We start from the raw sequence: 13935 nt of genomic DNA on the forward strand, positions 1-13935 counted from the left end.
ATAAAATATGGCTAAAATGCAATTCATTTTCTTTTACAGTGCAGAATCGCTTCTTTGACACACAATACATCCTTAAATGTTTCAAGATTTTGCATTAGCTCATAAAACCTGAAATCAACCACAACTCTGGCTTTTACCAGGGCAGGAAACAGAGCAATGACATTAGTCCCTGGTTGTTGCTCGACCTTATTTCTCCTAGTAATGTAATGAGAGAGAGAGAGAGAGAGAGAGAGAGAGAGAGAGAGAGAGAGAGAGAGAGAGAGAGAAACACACCACATGCAAGGGTCAGCGGCACTGAAATCACACGGCATCCTCTGCAAACATACAGACAGAGGAGTTCACACACATGGACACACACATTCAGGTGCGTCCCAGTCTTCCCAGTAACGTTGTGTTGTTTTAAATCCACAGGGAGGGGGTCAAATATTTTCCAAACCCCCGTTACTTGTGTTTTTTATCCGTAACACACCAAGAGAACACGTGAAGCAAAGCCGTTCGAATATGAAACTGGTGCCGAACACACGATGGTCCAAAATCTCTGCAGAGATCCCTGCAGATGTGTTGTGGGATGCAACAAGGGGGAGACTCTTCCCTCTCTAATGCTCTCCCCTCCCTCCTTTCACGCCCCTATATCCCCCCCTCCCTCTTCCGAGAGACATGTGCGCACGCCATGCCAGCAGACAGTTCCAGCTCCGAGGGAACTGATGCACAAACAGCTGCCGTTTCTCCCCCTCTTCCCTCCTTCTTTCGCTCCATTAACTTTTCTCCTCTTCATTTCTTCACCCACCCACCCCCCCGGCCCCCCTGCCCTTCACCACACTGCCCTGCATTCGTCCTCTCTGTACTTTTCCCCTTCCGTCCCTCTAACTCTGTCGTTCGGCCCTGCACTTCTCCTCAGGCAGATATAAAGGCAGGTCCTGTTGAAAGTGAGAGAGAGAGAGAGAGAGAGAGAGAGAGAGAGAGGGCTTGTGTAATCTCTGGCTGCACATGAGCACCGGGGAGAGTTACTGGAGAAAGGAGAAACTAACTCGCGAGTAAGAAGAAGGAATACCTCTGGAAGACAGGAAGGGAGGAGAAGGGAGAGAGCTTGAAGTTGGGGGTGCAGGACGGAGACCATGCCGGGGTCCATGCTGCTGCTGCTGCTGCTGTCCCTGTTGGTGCTGTCCACAGGAAGTGATGCCAGAAGAATCAGGAATAAAAGAGGACTCAACCAAAAGGTGGGGCAGCTGCAACCTCACCTTTAAAGACATGTGCACTTTATGATGAGTGTGTGTGTGTGTGTTTGTGTTTTGTGTGGATTTCTCCTGCATCTTTTTCTTGGGGCTGTCAAGTGGATGTGGTTCAGTACAACAGCGGCTCTGTTTCACACAGAGCTGGTTTCACACTGTGGGAGCAGTTCTGTGGCCGAGGTGAGAGGTGGTCGAGTAGAGCTGACGTCCGAAGTGTGGAAGTTCTGCGATGAAAAGGAACAATGGCGTAAATCACTCAATGCATTCAATCAGGTGCTGCACTTTAGGTGAGAGCATTGATGCTCAATCTTATATTTATGATTGCTAGTTAGCTTAGCATAAAGACTGGAAAGAAGTGGAACCAGGGCTCTGCTTAATTGCAAGATATTTAACCTAACAACGCTTACAAAATACAATGTTACCTTTTCTTTAATCTTTAATCTTTACAAAAGAAAAAGTTGCTCTTTTATTGGAGTTTTGAGCTAAATATCTATTTGCGCTGATCTTTTGTACCCTACAGCTTTTTGGCGTTATCAACCAAATCCAAACAGACCGTGTGTTTTCCTATCGCCAGCCTTTAAGATAAGTTAGCCAGCAGCTAGCTGTAGCCTCATATTTAGCATAGATATTTATGTTTTAATGCGATTTTGAGGAACTTGTATTATGCCTTGAGGTTTTTACGATAGCAATCAGAAATGCTTCTGATACTGCAGAGATCGCTCGGCCGAGCTTTGGCCGAAAACACGAATCTATGCACTGATGCGGTACCACATCTTTGAAGTATATTAGTTTCACCAAGATGCCAAGTATGACATAGCAATCTCAGAAAGAATTTGATCAAGAATACGAGGAGTTATTCGTGCTTTCATCACAGGGCCAGCAGCATACATCTGTTTAGATATGTCATACAATTTGTCAAGATGTATTTTTGGTTCTGCCTCTGTACTCAGTCCAGATATTGGCATCATATCGAAACATCTGTAATTTTACTACTTTTTCCTACATCAGAAATGTTTTGTTTTTTTAAATATGCAGACTAAGATTCGACAAACAAAACTTTAGATCACTTTAAAAGCTTTGTTAAAAAACTACAATGCTGAAATGTAGCTGATGGATCATTTCGATGCACTTGTACAGTTTCCTGTTTGCACTTTTAATTGGTTGATTATCTTCTCTCTCTTATTTTATTGCGTGAAGAGGACCGTATCTGTCGATAACAGTTTGGGTGACAAACATGAAAAATCCCCATGGACAGGAGAAGTTTTTGTTGTTTTTTTTATATTTGACGAGGAGCCAGAGTTGTAGTGTGCAACAGGTTGGATTAAATCCATGATTCTCCAGGTTTCCATGTGAGTAGCTGAGCAGCACACTGGACGTTCGGCCCCGGCCTGTGTGTGTTTGGTGGATAATTAGGGCAGGAACTGAACTTGCAGACCGGGCCCCTGCTTGTTAACTCGGCTCAATGTGGCTGATTGATCATTTCTAACAAGGGCTTGATGTAGCGTGCTGCCTTCTCCTGCCCTCTCCCCCCCCCCCTTGTGCTCTCTCTCATGAGTTCTGCCCTTTTCCACCCTTCTCCCTCGCTCTCAGCCTTTATCTCTTCTCTCTCTCGTACGATGGAGTTACCCTTTCACCCTCTCTCTTCCCACCCCCCCTCTCTCTCAGTATATCACCCCATGTTTTCTCTCTTTCAAATCCCTCTTCTCTCCGCTCCTCGTGCTCCCAGGATGAGCCAAAAGCACCGTCTCACTGGACTCTGCTTCAAAGCTGCTGTAATTGGAACATGCTGACACGGCCGTGCGTATGGAGCTTGTCCCTTTCCCTCTGAACCTTTTCATCTCTGCATCTTTCCATCTTTCATTTTTTTCTTATCCAGCTCCCACACATGAACACACACAGACACAGACACACACAGACACACGAACACACACCCTCAGCCTCATTCATATCACCGCAGATGTGCAGAAGGATAAATTATAGTCGCTGAATATTCCACGTAGGCAGTTGCACTATGGAGTAAATGTCAATAATTTGAAACCAACCCAGACCACCAACATGCTCACTACCTGCTTTCATTTTTTCTTTGAATATGGAAGATTTCATGAGATTCATGTACATTAACACGTATTGAATTCAAATTATTTTGAACTTCTCGATGAGGCTGATGCTCACGTTTCCTCATCAACATAAAGACAATGTGGAAATACCCCAAAATGCTTGATTAGAGACTTTGTGGATCTGTTACCTTAAATAATCTGCAGATGTGGAAATCCCCCAAGAGCTTAAAATTAAAAAGAACACATGAAAGAGATCAGTGACTTCTTTCAACCACTTTCATTTTGAACTCATTTGATATTTTTGCTCTGCTTGTGCTTGATAACATTCGTAGAAAAGCAAAATATAAGTCAAAATATAATGTGAAAGCTAGAAAAGCACATTGGCACAGTACAAATGAAGAGAAACAACATCTGCTCTTCACTGTTATTCTGCAAAACAGACGATGTTTTTTGCGAAATGAAATCTAGTTTCTCCATTTCTTACTCTTTCAGCAGATTTTAGAGTCAAGTTCTTTGCAGTGCAGGTTTCTGGTTGATGGTGGTTTGTGGTTTAGGGATCAGAGCCATGTCCACCTTATCCAGACCTCAAGGTTCAAAGGTCACCAGAAGCACTTTCCTAATTTCCTTTCTTGTGTTAGACTGAGAAAATGTCAAACAACACATAACATGTAATACAGGGATTTAGTTGTATGAAGGAGGAGTCAGAGGGAAGTTTGCAATCAAAAGAAACATTCTTCAATGCCCCAAGCTGCTGTGTGTGAAACTGTATTCGTCCCCCCCCCCCCACACACACACACATTGGATGATTTAGTCTCCGGCGGCTGCAGCACACTCCAGCTCAGACCTGTCAGGGCGTGTCAGCGTGCACTGAGTCTGTGAGGCGACCAGTGTGAATCTCTAGGGCTTCATTGATTTGAGGTGACGGGGGGGGGGGCTGTTCTCACACCACCTGGTCTGAAGACGGGCCCCTGTCTGCAGATGCTCACAGACGCACGCACTTCCTGCTCTGCCTCTGCTCGGCTGCTACATGAAACGGACGAGTTTCTTCTGCTGCTTCGAGGCTGAGGGAAATTTGTAAGTTTATAGAAATAATTAGTTTACCGAACTTTATGACCCCCGGTGGTTTTAAATTACAGATAAGGCAATGTTTTGTGTCATTAATTAAATTGACTGGGATTAGACGTGACTATTGGATTGTAGCAGTTGGGAATAAGCACATATTGAATGGAAGTGAATTACACAGCTTTCACTGCTTAATGTAGGAACTGTTTTCTAACGCGTGAGCAAAAAGTTTGCAGCCTTTAAGACTAAGAGCTGACAAATCCTGGGAATGTGTGACAAATCCAGACTTGGCAGGCGCTGTCTGTGTAAAGGCCTCTTCATGCCAGCGTATAAAACCCCGGGTATTCCGATTAATTCAAAGGGAATCACAGAAAATAGTGAATTGGCTCGCAAGGCCAAAGTAAATCCATGCAATGTTTGTGGATCAAGCTGAACTTTGGTGACTTTAAAGCAACATTATATAACAGTTTTAACCTTTAGGTAAAACTGCCTCAGTACCATTTTGATGGTACACTGACTTGTAACAGGGGGAACTGCCTCTTTCATTTCCACTCTGTGCCCCAAGCGCCTGTTCTTGCACAATGTAATTGTGGCGTTTCTACTTGAAAAATAATCTGCAATTTAAAACTGCCAGAATCAGAACCGACCGATTCCAGAGTAATGCAATAAGAAATGCATGAAATAAGCGTTTTAAGATCTCCAAACAGAATCAGTGAGTGGGACGATGCAGTGGAAGCTCTGGATTAGTTTAGTTTTCATGAAAACCACTGGGAGCCCGATGGAGTAAGTTTATTCTTGTTGCTGCAGACTGTACAGTTGTTGCTTCATTCATGAATTGATCTCACTGAAGGAAGCTACACTGACAGTGATGACTTTTAAAGATGATGGAAAACTGCAGGAAGCTAAAGTCGGCCGAGAGACATTTGTTTTTTTAAATGATTTTTGATTTAAGAACATGTTGAACAACATCCTCCTGCAAGTAATAGTTTTGTGAGCCGGTGCAATCCAGTGGACTAATCCCAGTCAGATGATGTGGTCAGCCGCACATTACTGGACTCACACTGGAGAAGTTTGACCTGCAGTACACACACAAGCACACACACACACACAAACAGACAAACACACAGGTTTGTGCCGCTGTCCTTATAAGGACTTTGTATTTACCTCCACTCATTGTGGACAGACTAAACAAAACCTTATCCCCAACCCTCATCACCAATACAAGCATAACCCTCACCTTTCTACAACATAAGACATGTTTTACTTCATTAGGATAAAAACAAGTACACACAAACTCATAAACCAAAAACACAAACCCAGAGAACCTCTGATGTTGCCGTTGTTCGTTTAGCTGTGAAGTTACATCATCTTTAACAACATGAGATTTATTGCAAATCTATCAAATAGAATTTGAGACCACCCTCATGTTTACATCCATCACTCTGTTATTAAGTAGATACATGAATGTTCATTGTACAGCCAGAGATTTCGGCCAGCCACCAGGGGGCGATCAAGACACTATGGCTTCACCTTTGTCGAGCTTTCATGTCGTCTGTATTCTTAGATGCGTTCTACGCTGCATCAGTACAAGCAGGCCATAGATATGTGTGATACAGTAGAGGAGTTTATCGTGGTTGTCACTGTTACCTGACGCTATGACGGACATGTAGCTAACGTGAGCTACTGTCATGTTTCTCAGTTTCTCTCCAGTTGTGAGAACCAGACGTCATACGAGCTCCATCTGTTTGTCTGATTCTCAAGCTGAGACATCACCTGTCTCCCGGCATGTCTTCAGTCCAACGATTGCTTTTCCCCGCCGTGTGTATACCTGTTCGTCTGTCAGCATGTCGACCCGTCAGTCAACGGAAACTTTCATCTCCGGCTGATTTACAGGACGTCTGTTTCCCTCGCAGCCGAGCACGCTGCGTCTCGATGCTTCTACTCGTCTGTCGATTTTTCTGTCAAAAACCGAGTGCGGAGACAGGAAATGAGTCCTGACAATTCGAAAGCTAACCAGATGTGTCCTGTGAGCTACTTCATTTAGCGGGAAATCTGTTGCCTTTGAGCTGACACTCGTATGAAAGAACACAGCTCTGCCTTGTTTATGTACGTGTGCACAACCTTGACCTTGCAGTAATGTCGGGGCATATGTCAGAGAATGGGTGTGTTTGTGTGTGTGTGTGTGTGTTTTTGTGTGGGTTTGTGTTTGTGTCCTTGCAGAAAGGAAGCCCCGTATCTTTCTGAGACATTCTGGGACCCATGAATGACCTGATCTCAGAGCAGTTATAGGGTCTCTCATGTGGCTTCTCCCCACAAAGTCCCCGTATACCACAGAGCAACAGACAAGGAAAGATCAACAGACAGAGAAACAGAGCAGCAGATATAAATCATTATGTAGACAGTACCATGTCAGATCAAAAAGATCGGAAGAAAGGCACGGTGAAAAAAATCAAGGAGCGAATATATAAACAAGGAGAGATGGTGACAGCGTTACAGACAGAGAGAGGGGGGGGGGACATGCCCTCAGACAGACATGAACATCACACACCGGCCCGCTGGCAGCGTCTCGATGGAAGAGCAGCATGGCAGACGGGAGCGTAAATAAACAATGTGGAGCATCAGAGAGATGTTGGTGTGATAGCGCTGGTGACGCAGCCCAGAGAGCGAAGCAGCTTCACTGAGGAGAGGACACACACCTCTGCAAAGTCATGTGTACACATGAGTGAACACATGCACACTCACGCTCACGTAAACAGGAAGGGCACACTTGACCTTTTGTCGGAGACATTTGCAGTAGACGTTGGGAACAGATCGGATGTGAGACAAGGGGAGACAGCCGTGGTCATTATGTCATTATCCAATCCCAGCAGAGTTTGTGGGATTCATTCATAGATTTCAGAGCAGCAGGAGACACCGTGAATTACATGAACAAAGGGAAGGAAAGTGTACAATGTGTGGGAGGACATACACACATGGACAATTGATATTTAAGTTATATTACTTGAATATGTTTATATGCTCGCATTGCTGCAGCTCCTCTTTTCAGCCTCTGTCTGAAACATTTGGATTTAGCTCCTGTTCCCACAGACGTCAGACAAAAACAACAAAAACATTTATTTCCGCATAATTTCCGCATGAACGGCTGCTTCACTTTTTCACTCTGAGCGTCTGATGTTCCAGACATTCCAGCTCTTTGGCATCAGTTCGATCATCTCCAATAAAGGAGAGGAAATATACAGTCTGAGTATGTGAGAGTATTGAATTACTGTGCGAAGATTACATCGAAATATTGGTTGTTTCATCGACCAGACACAGAGCGACATTCCTGTTCATCTGGAGTCATGTTTCTGTCCAGCTGGTGATCGTAGGTCCAATATTTATTCTCCTTTTAGCTCCATTTTGGTCTCCACTCCTCCTACAGTGACTTTTCAGCTGAATCAAAACAGTTGCAGGTTATTAAACCAAATGAATGAGCTCAGAGGCTCCATAGAGCAAAAGGAGAACTGTCAATATAAGTGAAACCTTTTTACTTTACTTAATAAATAGGGATGCTGCAGCTTTAAATACAAACAAATCTCTTAAAACAATCTCAGAGCTACAGACATATTTAAGAAATTACCCAAAACTTCACTAGTCTGAGCACAAATACTGACCCTCATCCTCAAAACCTCCATTACTTGCAGTAAAATGCAGAACTCACAGTAACTTTTACAAGCTTCGACTGCCAGAGCCAGACATTGTTCCCCTCCACCCTCCCTCCCCCTAAATAACCCTCCACCCACTGAGCTCGCAGCTGCCAGAACGGATTAATGGGTGTTTAAAGTGAACACACATACAGTGTGTGTGACACCACCGTCACCGCCAAACATTTGCTTTCATTTTTCCGGGTGGTTTGTGAGAGCGTTCAGTCGGCCTGCCAAATAAACAGCACAGTTTTAATGATCGTGTGCAAACCACAAGCTGATTATCTAATTACTAATTTAGGGTAGAGAAAAGGGAAAAACACCCATTTCTCTGTTGGAACACCCTGATACAGACACAGGATGAATCCCTGAAACTGGGAAGTCTGGGAAATTCACATGAAGACATGAAATCAGAAAGAAAAATGAGATTGTGTTCCCGCCAGAGCTGTTTGTCAAACGGCTGAGAAAACACATGCTGTGTTAGTGACAAACAAGCGTAACCACAAAGTTTCAGTTTAATGATGGGATAACAAAGGCAGTGTGATCATTAAACCAGGAACGTGACAAACAAAACTAGCATTTGTTTTACTGCTGGAAAACAAAAGATGTAGAGCTTGGACATAGTAGTTGTTGAGGAATGAACAGGATTTGATGACACCCTGTGCAGCTCAAAGTTGGGAGTTCAAAGTTGATCCTGACACAGCCTGTGATTGAAATATCCTCATATTGTCTCTCTGCTGTGGAACTGACAGACCAGCATAGTATCTGCTTGTTTCACAGCAGTCGGTAGAAAGAAGGGAAATAAATTGGGAACTCGATCGCACAGGAAAGCAAACGCAGCGGAAGAGAAAGCATTCGGGGCTAATGTTCAGTGGAGGTCAGATGTGCTTCTCGCTGTAATATCTCCCATGTGTGCACAGCCTGGAAAACAATGAACGGGCCGAGAACTCGTGATATTTGATGCACGGTCGTGTGAAAAATGAATGAACCCACAAATCCGGCTCAAGTGAGCGAGAATCGATAATGAGCTGCAGCTTTGTGTTAAAACTAGATGCCAATGCTGTGATGCGTGCAAGAGCAGAACGTGCCAGCAGCAGTGGAGAAGTGTGTGTGTGTGTGTGTGTGTGTGCATGTGTGTACACACTGCTGCTCTGAGTGTGTGAAGTGTGTCTTTTCTCAGCTCAGGGTCCCGTGGCCTGGTTTTTCCCTCACACACTCACAGGGGAAGTGTTTGTTCCCACGGTGAATCACCTTCCCAATCCAGGTCCAGACGTGAGAATGCATGGTAAAGCATAACTGTTGGTTTCTCTGCTGCTGTGCTGGGATGTAAAGGGATCGCCCAGAGTCCGATGCTGCCCTCTGATGGGTGAGAAGTGCAATCTCAAACTCCTGTGTGATAAATACTTATCAGCCACTAAAGACAAGCTGCTTTCAGACCATAGACTGGTTCAGACAGGCACTGAACCCAGACCTTCTCCGGAAGTGTTCTGGTTTGAAGTCTGCAGAGAGTCTTCCCCAGGATTAAAAGCGAGCGAGTTGAGGGAGTTGATGACGTTTCTAACACACAACAAGATGCACAAATTCAAAATATCTCCTAACTTCCCTGTGCATGTGCGAAAGGCAAACTGAGGAGAAAGTCCGGACACAATTCTTCATGTCTAAAAACGTCTTAAGAGTTGAACCAGTCACCTTTTTTAATGGTGAAGTGGTTAAATGTTCAGAATCAAATGAGACGTTTAATGTCTCTTTTTCACAAATCTCTTTCTATCTCTCAAATCAAAATCAATCCATGACGCACAGGAGCAAGTCCCAGATTTTGATGGACCCAGATTAATCGTTGATATTAAAAAGAATCGGAGTAAAACCACCTCACACACTCCTTCATACCACAGACATCTTTCATGGGAGAGCTTCTGTTTGAGTGATGTCAGTGTTTTTCTTTGTGTACAGGACCCACTTGAAAACCAGATGATTAATCTCAAGGAGTTATCCAACTAATAGACTTAAATCACTTCTTTGTCTCTCAGGATTACGAGTACCCCAACCACCCCCAGTCCACGCAGCACCAGAAGAACGACCGGTGTCCTCCTCCGCCCCAGATGCTGCCGGAGCGAGCCTGCGAGGTGCCGGGCTGCCGCTCGGACTCGGAGTGCGAGCGCCACAAGCGCTGCTGCTACAACGGCTGCATCTACGCCTGCCTGGAGTCCGTTCAGCCTCCACCAGGTCGGCAGAAGCCACAGACAAAAAATGGTTTTATATCCGAGCTGAGCAGCTATAGGGGAGAAAATGGGCCCTTGACCTTTTGCCAGGTGTCCCCATTATTGTGCACAGCCCTGAAAATAACCCATAAAGAAAAGTCGGTTGTAAACCACGACTTTAAAAGATAGATCAAGGACACGAGAGAAAGATCTATATTCATTTTCCTGCATGAAAAGGGAATCTAATGACCTTTGGTAGCTCTGTATTATTATAGTCACAAGTCTGAACCAATTCTGTGTTCAAATTCTGTGCACACACAGAGTTTGAGACTTTCAAACTTTCAAGCTGTCAAACTATTCAAATTTCAAAAAAATCTATAATTTGTAGATGCTGCATGAAAACTGAGTGAAGTATAGACTGAAGTAGAACTCTCAGGAAATATTGTTATTTAATATTTAAATAGGTCAGAAAAGAGACCATCTTTAACATCTTCACGTGTGTGTGTGTGTGTGTGCGTGTGTGTGCGTGCGTGCGTGCGTGCGTGCGTGCGTGTGTGTGTGTGTGTGTGTGTTCTGAACAGTGCTGGACTGGCTGGTGCAGCCCAAGCCTCGGTGGTTGGGGGGGAACGGCTGGCTGCTTGACGGCCCTGAAGAGGTTCTGCAAGGTGAGAACATCTCAAAACTCCAACCTCAAATGCATCTTAGTATCTTAGTAGAGGGATGTGATTCAGGTCAGGGAAGAACCTTTAACAAGTCTTTAACATGGCGATGGGGCATTAGCCTTGGCAGAGGGATGAGATCTCAGAGCACCCTTCCAATGAATATGAGCAAAACCATTTTCTTTCTGTCTAAACTCCTGTTGTGTGTCTGTTTCTTGGTTCTTTGGGGTGTTTTTAAGTCTCCCAATATTTATTCCAATCCAATTAAGCATTCAGAAATGAAAAACATCAGCTGCTAGAGGGAGGATAACAGCCAAGTTAAAGAAAGAGGAAAAAAAGAATTGCTAATCCTCTCCTAAAGTTTAATGGGTTCCTCCGAGAGTTATGTCCCACCCCTCCACAGACTTTAATGGAAATCTGTTGTGTAGTTGTTGTGTATACCTGTTCACAAATAAGTGCTAGATAATAGAAAACGTGTGTCAAAATGCTCAAATCCGCATGATGGCATTCTATTTAAAAGGTAAAAACATCAGCAGGTTTAAAGAAGGGAAGTAAACAACAAGCTGTGGTTGACGTCCGTGGTTTCCTCTAATGCCCAGTCTGTGTATTTAATGTTCCCACCAGCCGAGGCCTGCAGCACGACTGAGGATGGAGACGAGCCCCTTCACTGCCCCACCGGCTACGAGTGCCACATCATCAACCAGGGAAACCCGGCCGCCGGTATCCCCAACCGGGGTCAGTGCATCAAGCAGCGTGGGAACTCCGGTAAGGCCCCGGCACCCCCGGTCACAGCTGAGTGGTTGGAACATCATCTCCTATCCTCAGTCCAGTCCATCGGATTTAATGGAACCACTCTCCAGATATATAAAAATAGCACCAAGGGACAGAAATATGAACCTTATGATTTTTTTATTACCGGAATTCAAAATGTGGAATATACAGGTCCGATCTTTTTGTTTTGTTTCCTTTCCTCCACAGACGGTCGGGGCCTGAGGCACAAATACTTCAAGGACTACAAGGACTACTTAGGTAAGTGAGGTAATGAGGACAACTTAAAAACCACTTAAAAAGACACTTAGCTTAAAAACACAGTCACCGGGTCGAGCTGCCTGACGTGATGATGTGTTTCATTGACTGACAGGAACCAGCTCTAACAATGCAGTAGGCTTCGACAAACTTCAGCACAAGCACCTGGGATGAAGTACGTTTTTCATGGTGTTGGGAAGAAAAGAAATCTTTATCTCCCTTGAGACCGAAACCTTATGTTTGTCCTTTTTTTTATATATATCTTCATTCAGATCAACCATGACCTCAGCCTCAGCGACGACCATAACACGACCTCAGAAGTCAACCCAGTGAATCTGCTCTCATCTCACCTGAAGCAGGACCACATCTCACCTTCTCACTCCACCCACAGCGGCTACCTCCTCTTCTGCTTTATTCGGGGGCCTCTCCGGAGACCGATGCACCCAAAGTGCAGCGCCAAAGAAATATCTGCATTTATTTTCTCTATCCTCTCCCTGTCTTATATATATTTTGAAAAGGAAGGAGCAGAGGGTGTTGGTGGTGACGCAGAAGAAGAGAAAGCAGGCTGTGCACCAAAGTTGTTTTATCATAAATCTCACAGGATGTTTGGAAACGTTACAGTTTTGGCATCGAACGCTCGTTCTCATTCTCACACTTGGACAAACCCTCTAACCTGAACGCTGGTCAGCAAATCAAGACCATGTGTTTCTGGTGATCATTCTCCAAATTTCTACATAATCTGGAAGGCTTTCGAAACAATGGGGATACATCCCAGCTGCCTCTTTGAATAAAATCCAAATGTGAATTAAAATGTCTAATTATGAGAATAAATTCCATATGAGAGTGTGGGTTGTGTCAGATGTGAGGGGTTTGGAAACCCTCAGCATGATGAGTTCAATTGAGTTCAGTCATTTGAGCAAAGATTTCTCCACATAACAAGGAAGGAAACCTTGGACAGCTTTTAACCGCCACCTATAAATAAACAAACAGAGAGTGAAATATGAGTCATGCATCGAATATCTATCACTGTTGTGATTACACAAGCTTTTCATGAATTTTAATGTTTGTTTATTGCATGAATGTGTCATCTGGTGACAAATGGAGCTCATCTGACAAACGAGATGATTCAGTCTGAGTTAAATTATCACAACTCCACGTTGCTCGATACAAGCATTTTAACAGAAGGTGCTCTTGCACAGAGTTGAGCTGAACCTGCTTCAGTCAACTTCATCGTGTTATCGATATATAAATGGTGCTCACGTTCATTTTTTGCCTCTTGTAACAGGAGAATAAGCTGAAGGGGTTAAAACAAAAGCTGTAACCATGAATTCTCTAAAGTGATGTCTGAATGTTTCTGCCTAACTGGTGCTGCAATGCTGCCTTGTTTATTCTAAATAAACAGAAACAACATTGTCGACACGTCTTTTTTTTTTTCTGCTGAAAGAAATCTAGGTGAGAGAGAGAGAGAATAAAAGATCAGAACTGTGTAAAGCCTCAATCATAGAGTTACAGAACATTTTCCATCACATCTGTGCTTTAAGTATGAGAAATAAACCTCACACTTGACAGATTGAAGCAGTTCAGTTCAGCTCAGTTCTATGTTCTTTCCTGTTCCACCTGCAGAGACAGGTTGGGCCCCACAGCTGGCTCCACATCTGGACCTGATCCTGAGCAGAACAGAGAAGCACGTCCGTCTTGTTTTAGTTTGACGAGCTGCTGCTTTCCTGTATTTAAACGTGTCACATGACTGACACATGTTGAACGTGTGTGTTTGTTCAGTGATCCAGTTGGTTCAGGACCGTGTCAACGCTGCCCACTACTGGACAAAGACAGACATCACTGTTGAATGTCAGCAGAGAAATATCAATAAAGAACAATAAAACACAAAAATGTAACACAACTTTAACAGCACGATGCTCTACTCTCAGAATGATGACACTAGAATACTCTGGTATAACAACATGCTATTTGTGAGGGAAGATACTCGACTGAGAGTTTAGTGTTTATTTCATTCACTTCTA

General features: G+C 44.0%; 1 protein-coding gene across 1 annotated transcript; it reads left to right on the plus strand.

The window, feature by feature from the left end:
• Positions 1–1115: 1115 nt before the first annotated feature.
• wfdc1 (WAP four-disulfide core domain 1) lies at positions 1116–12088 on the plus strand. The gene is given in 6 exon segments (XM_061076475.1): positions 1116–1217; positions 10059–10254; positions 10811–10894; positions 11513–11653; positions 11867–11926; positions 12030–12088. Coding segments are annotated over 6 exon segments (642 nt in total).
• The last annotated feature ends 1847 nt before the right edge of the window (positions 12089–13935 follow it).

This window comes from Limanda limanda, chromosome 8, assembly GCF_963576545.1.
Source record: "Limanda limanda chromosome 8, fLimLim1.1, whole genome shotgun sequence".
Taxonomy (NCBI): Eukaryota; Metazoa; Chordata; class Actinopteri; order Pleuronectiformes; family Pleuronectidae; genus Limanda; species Limanda limanda.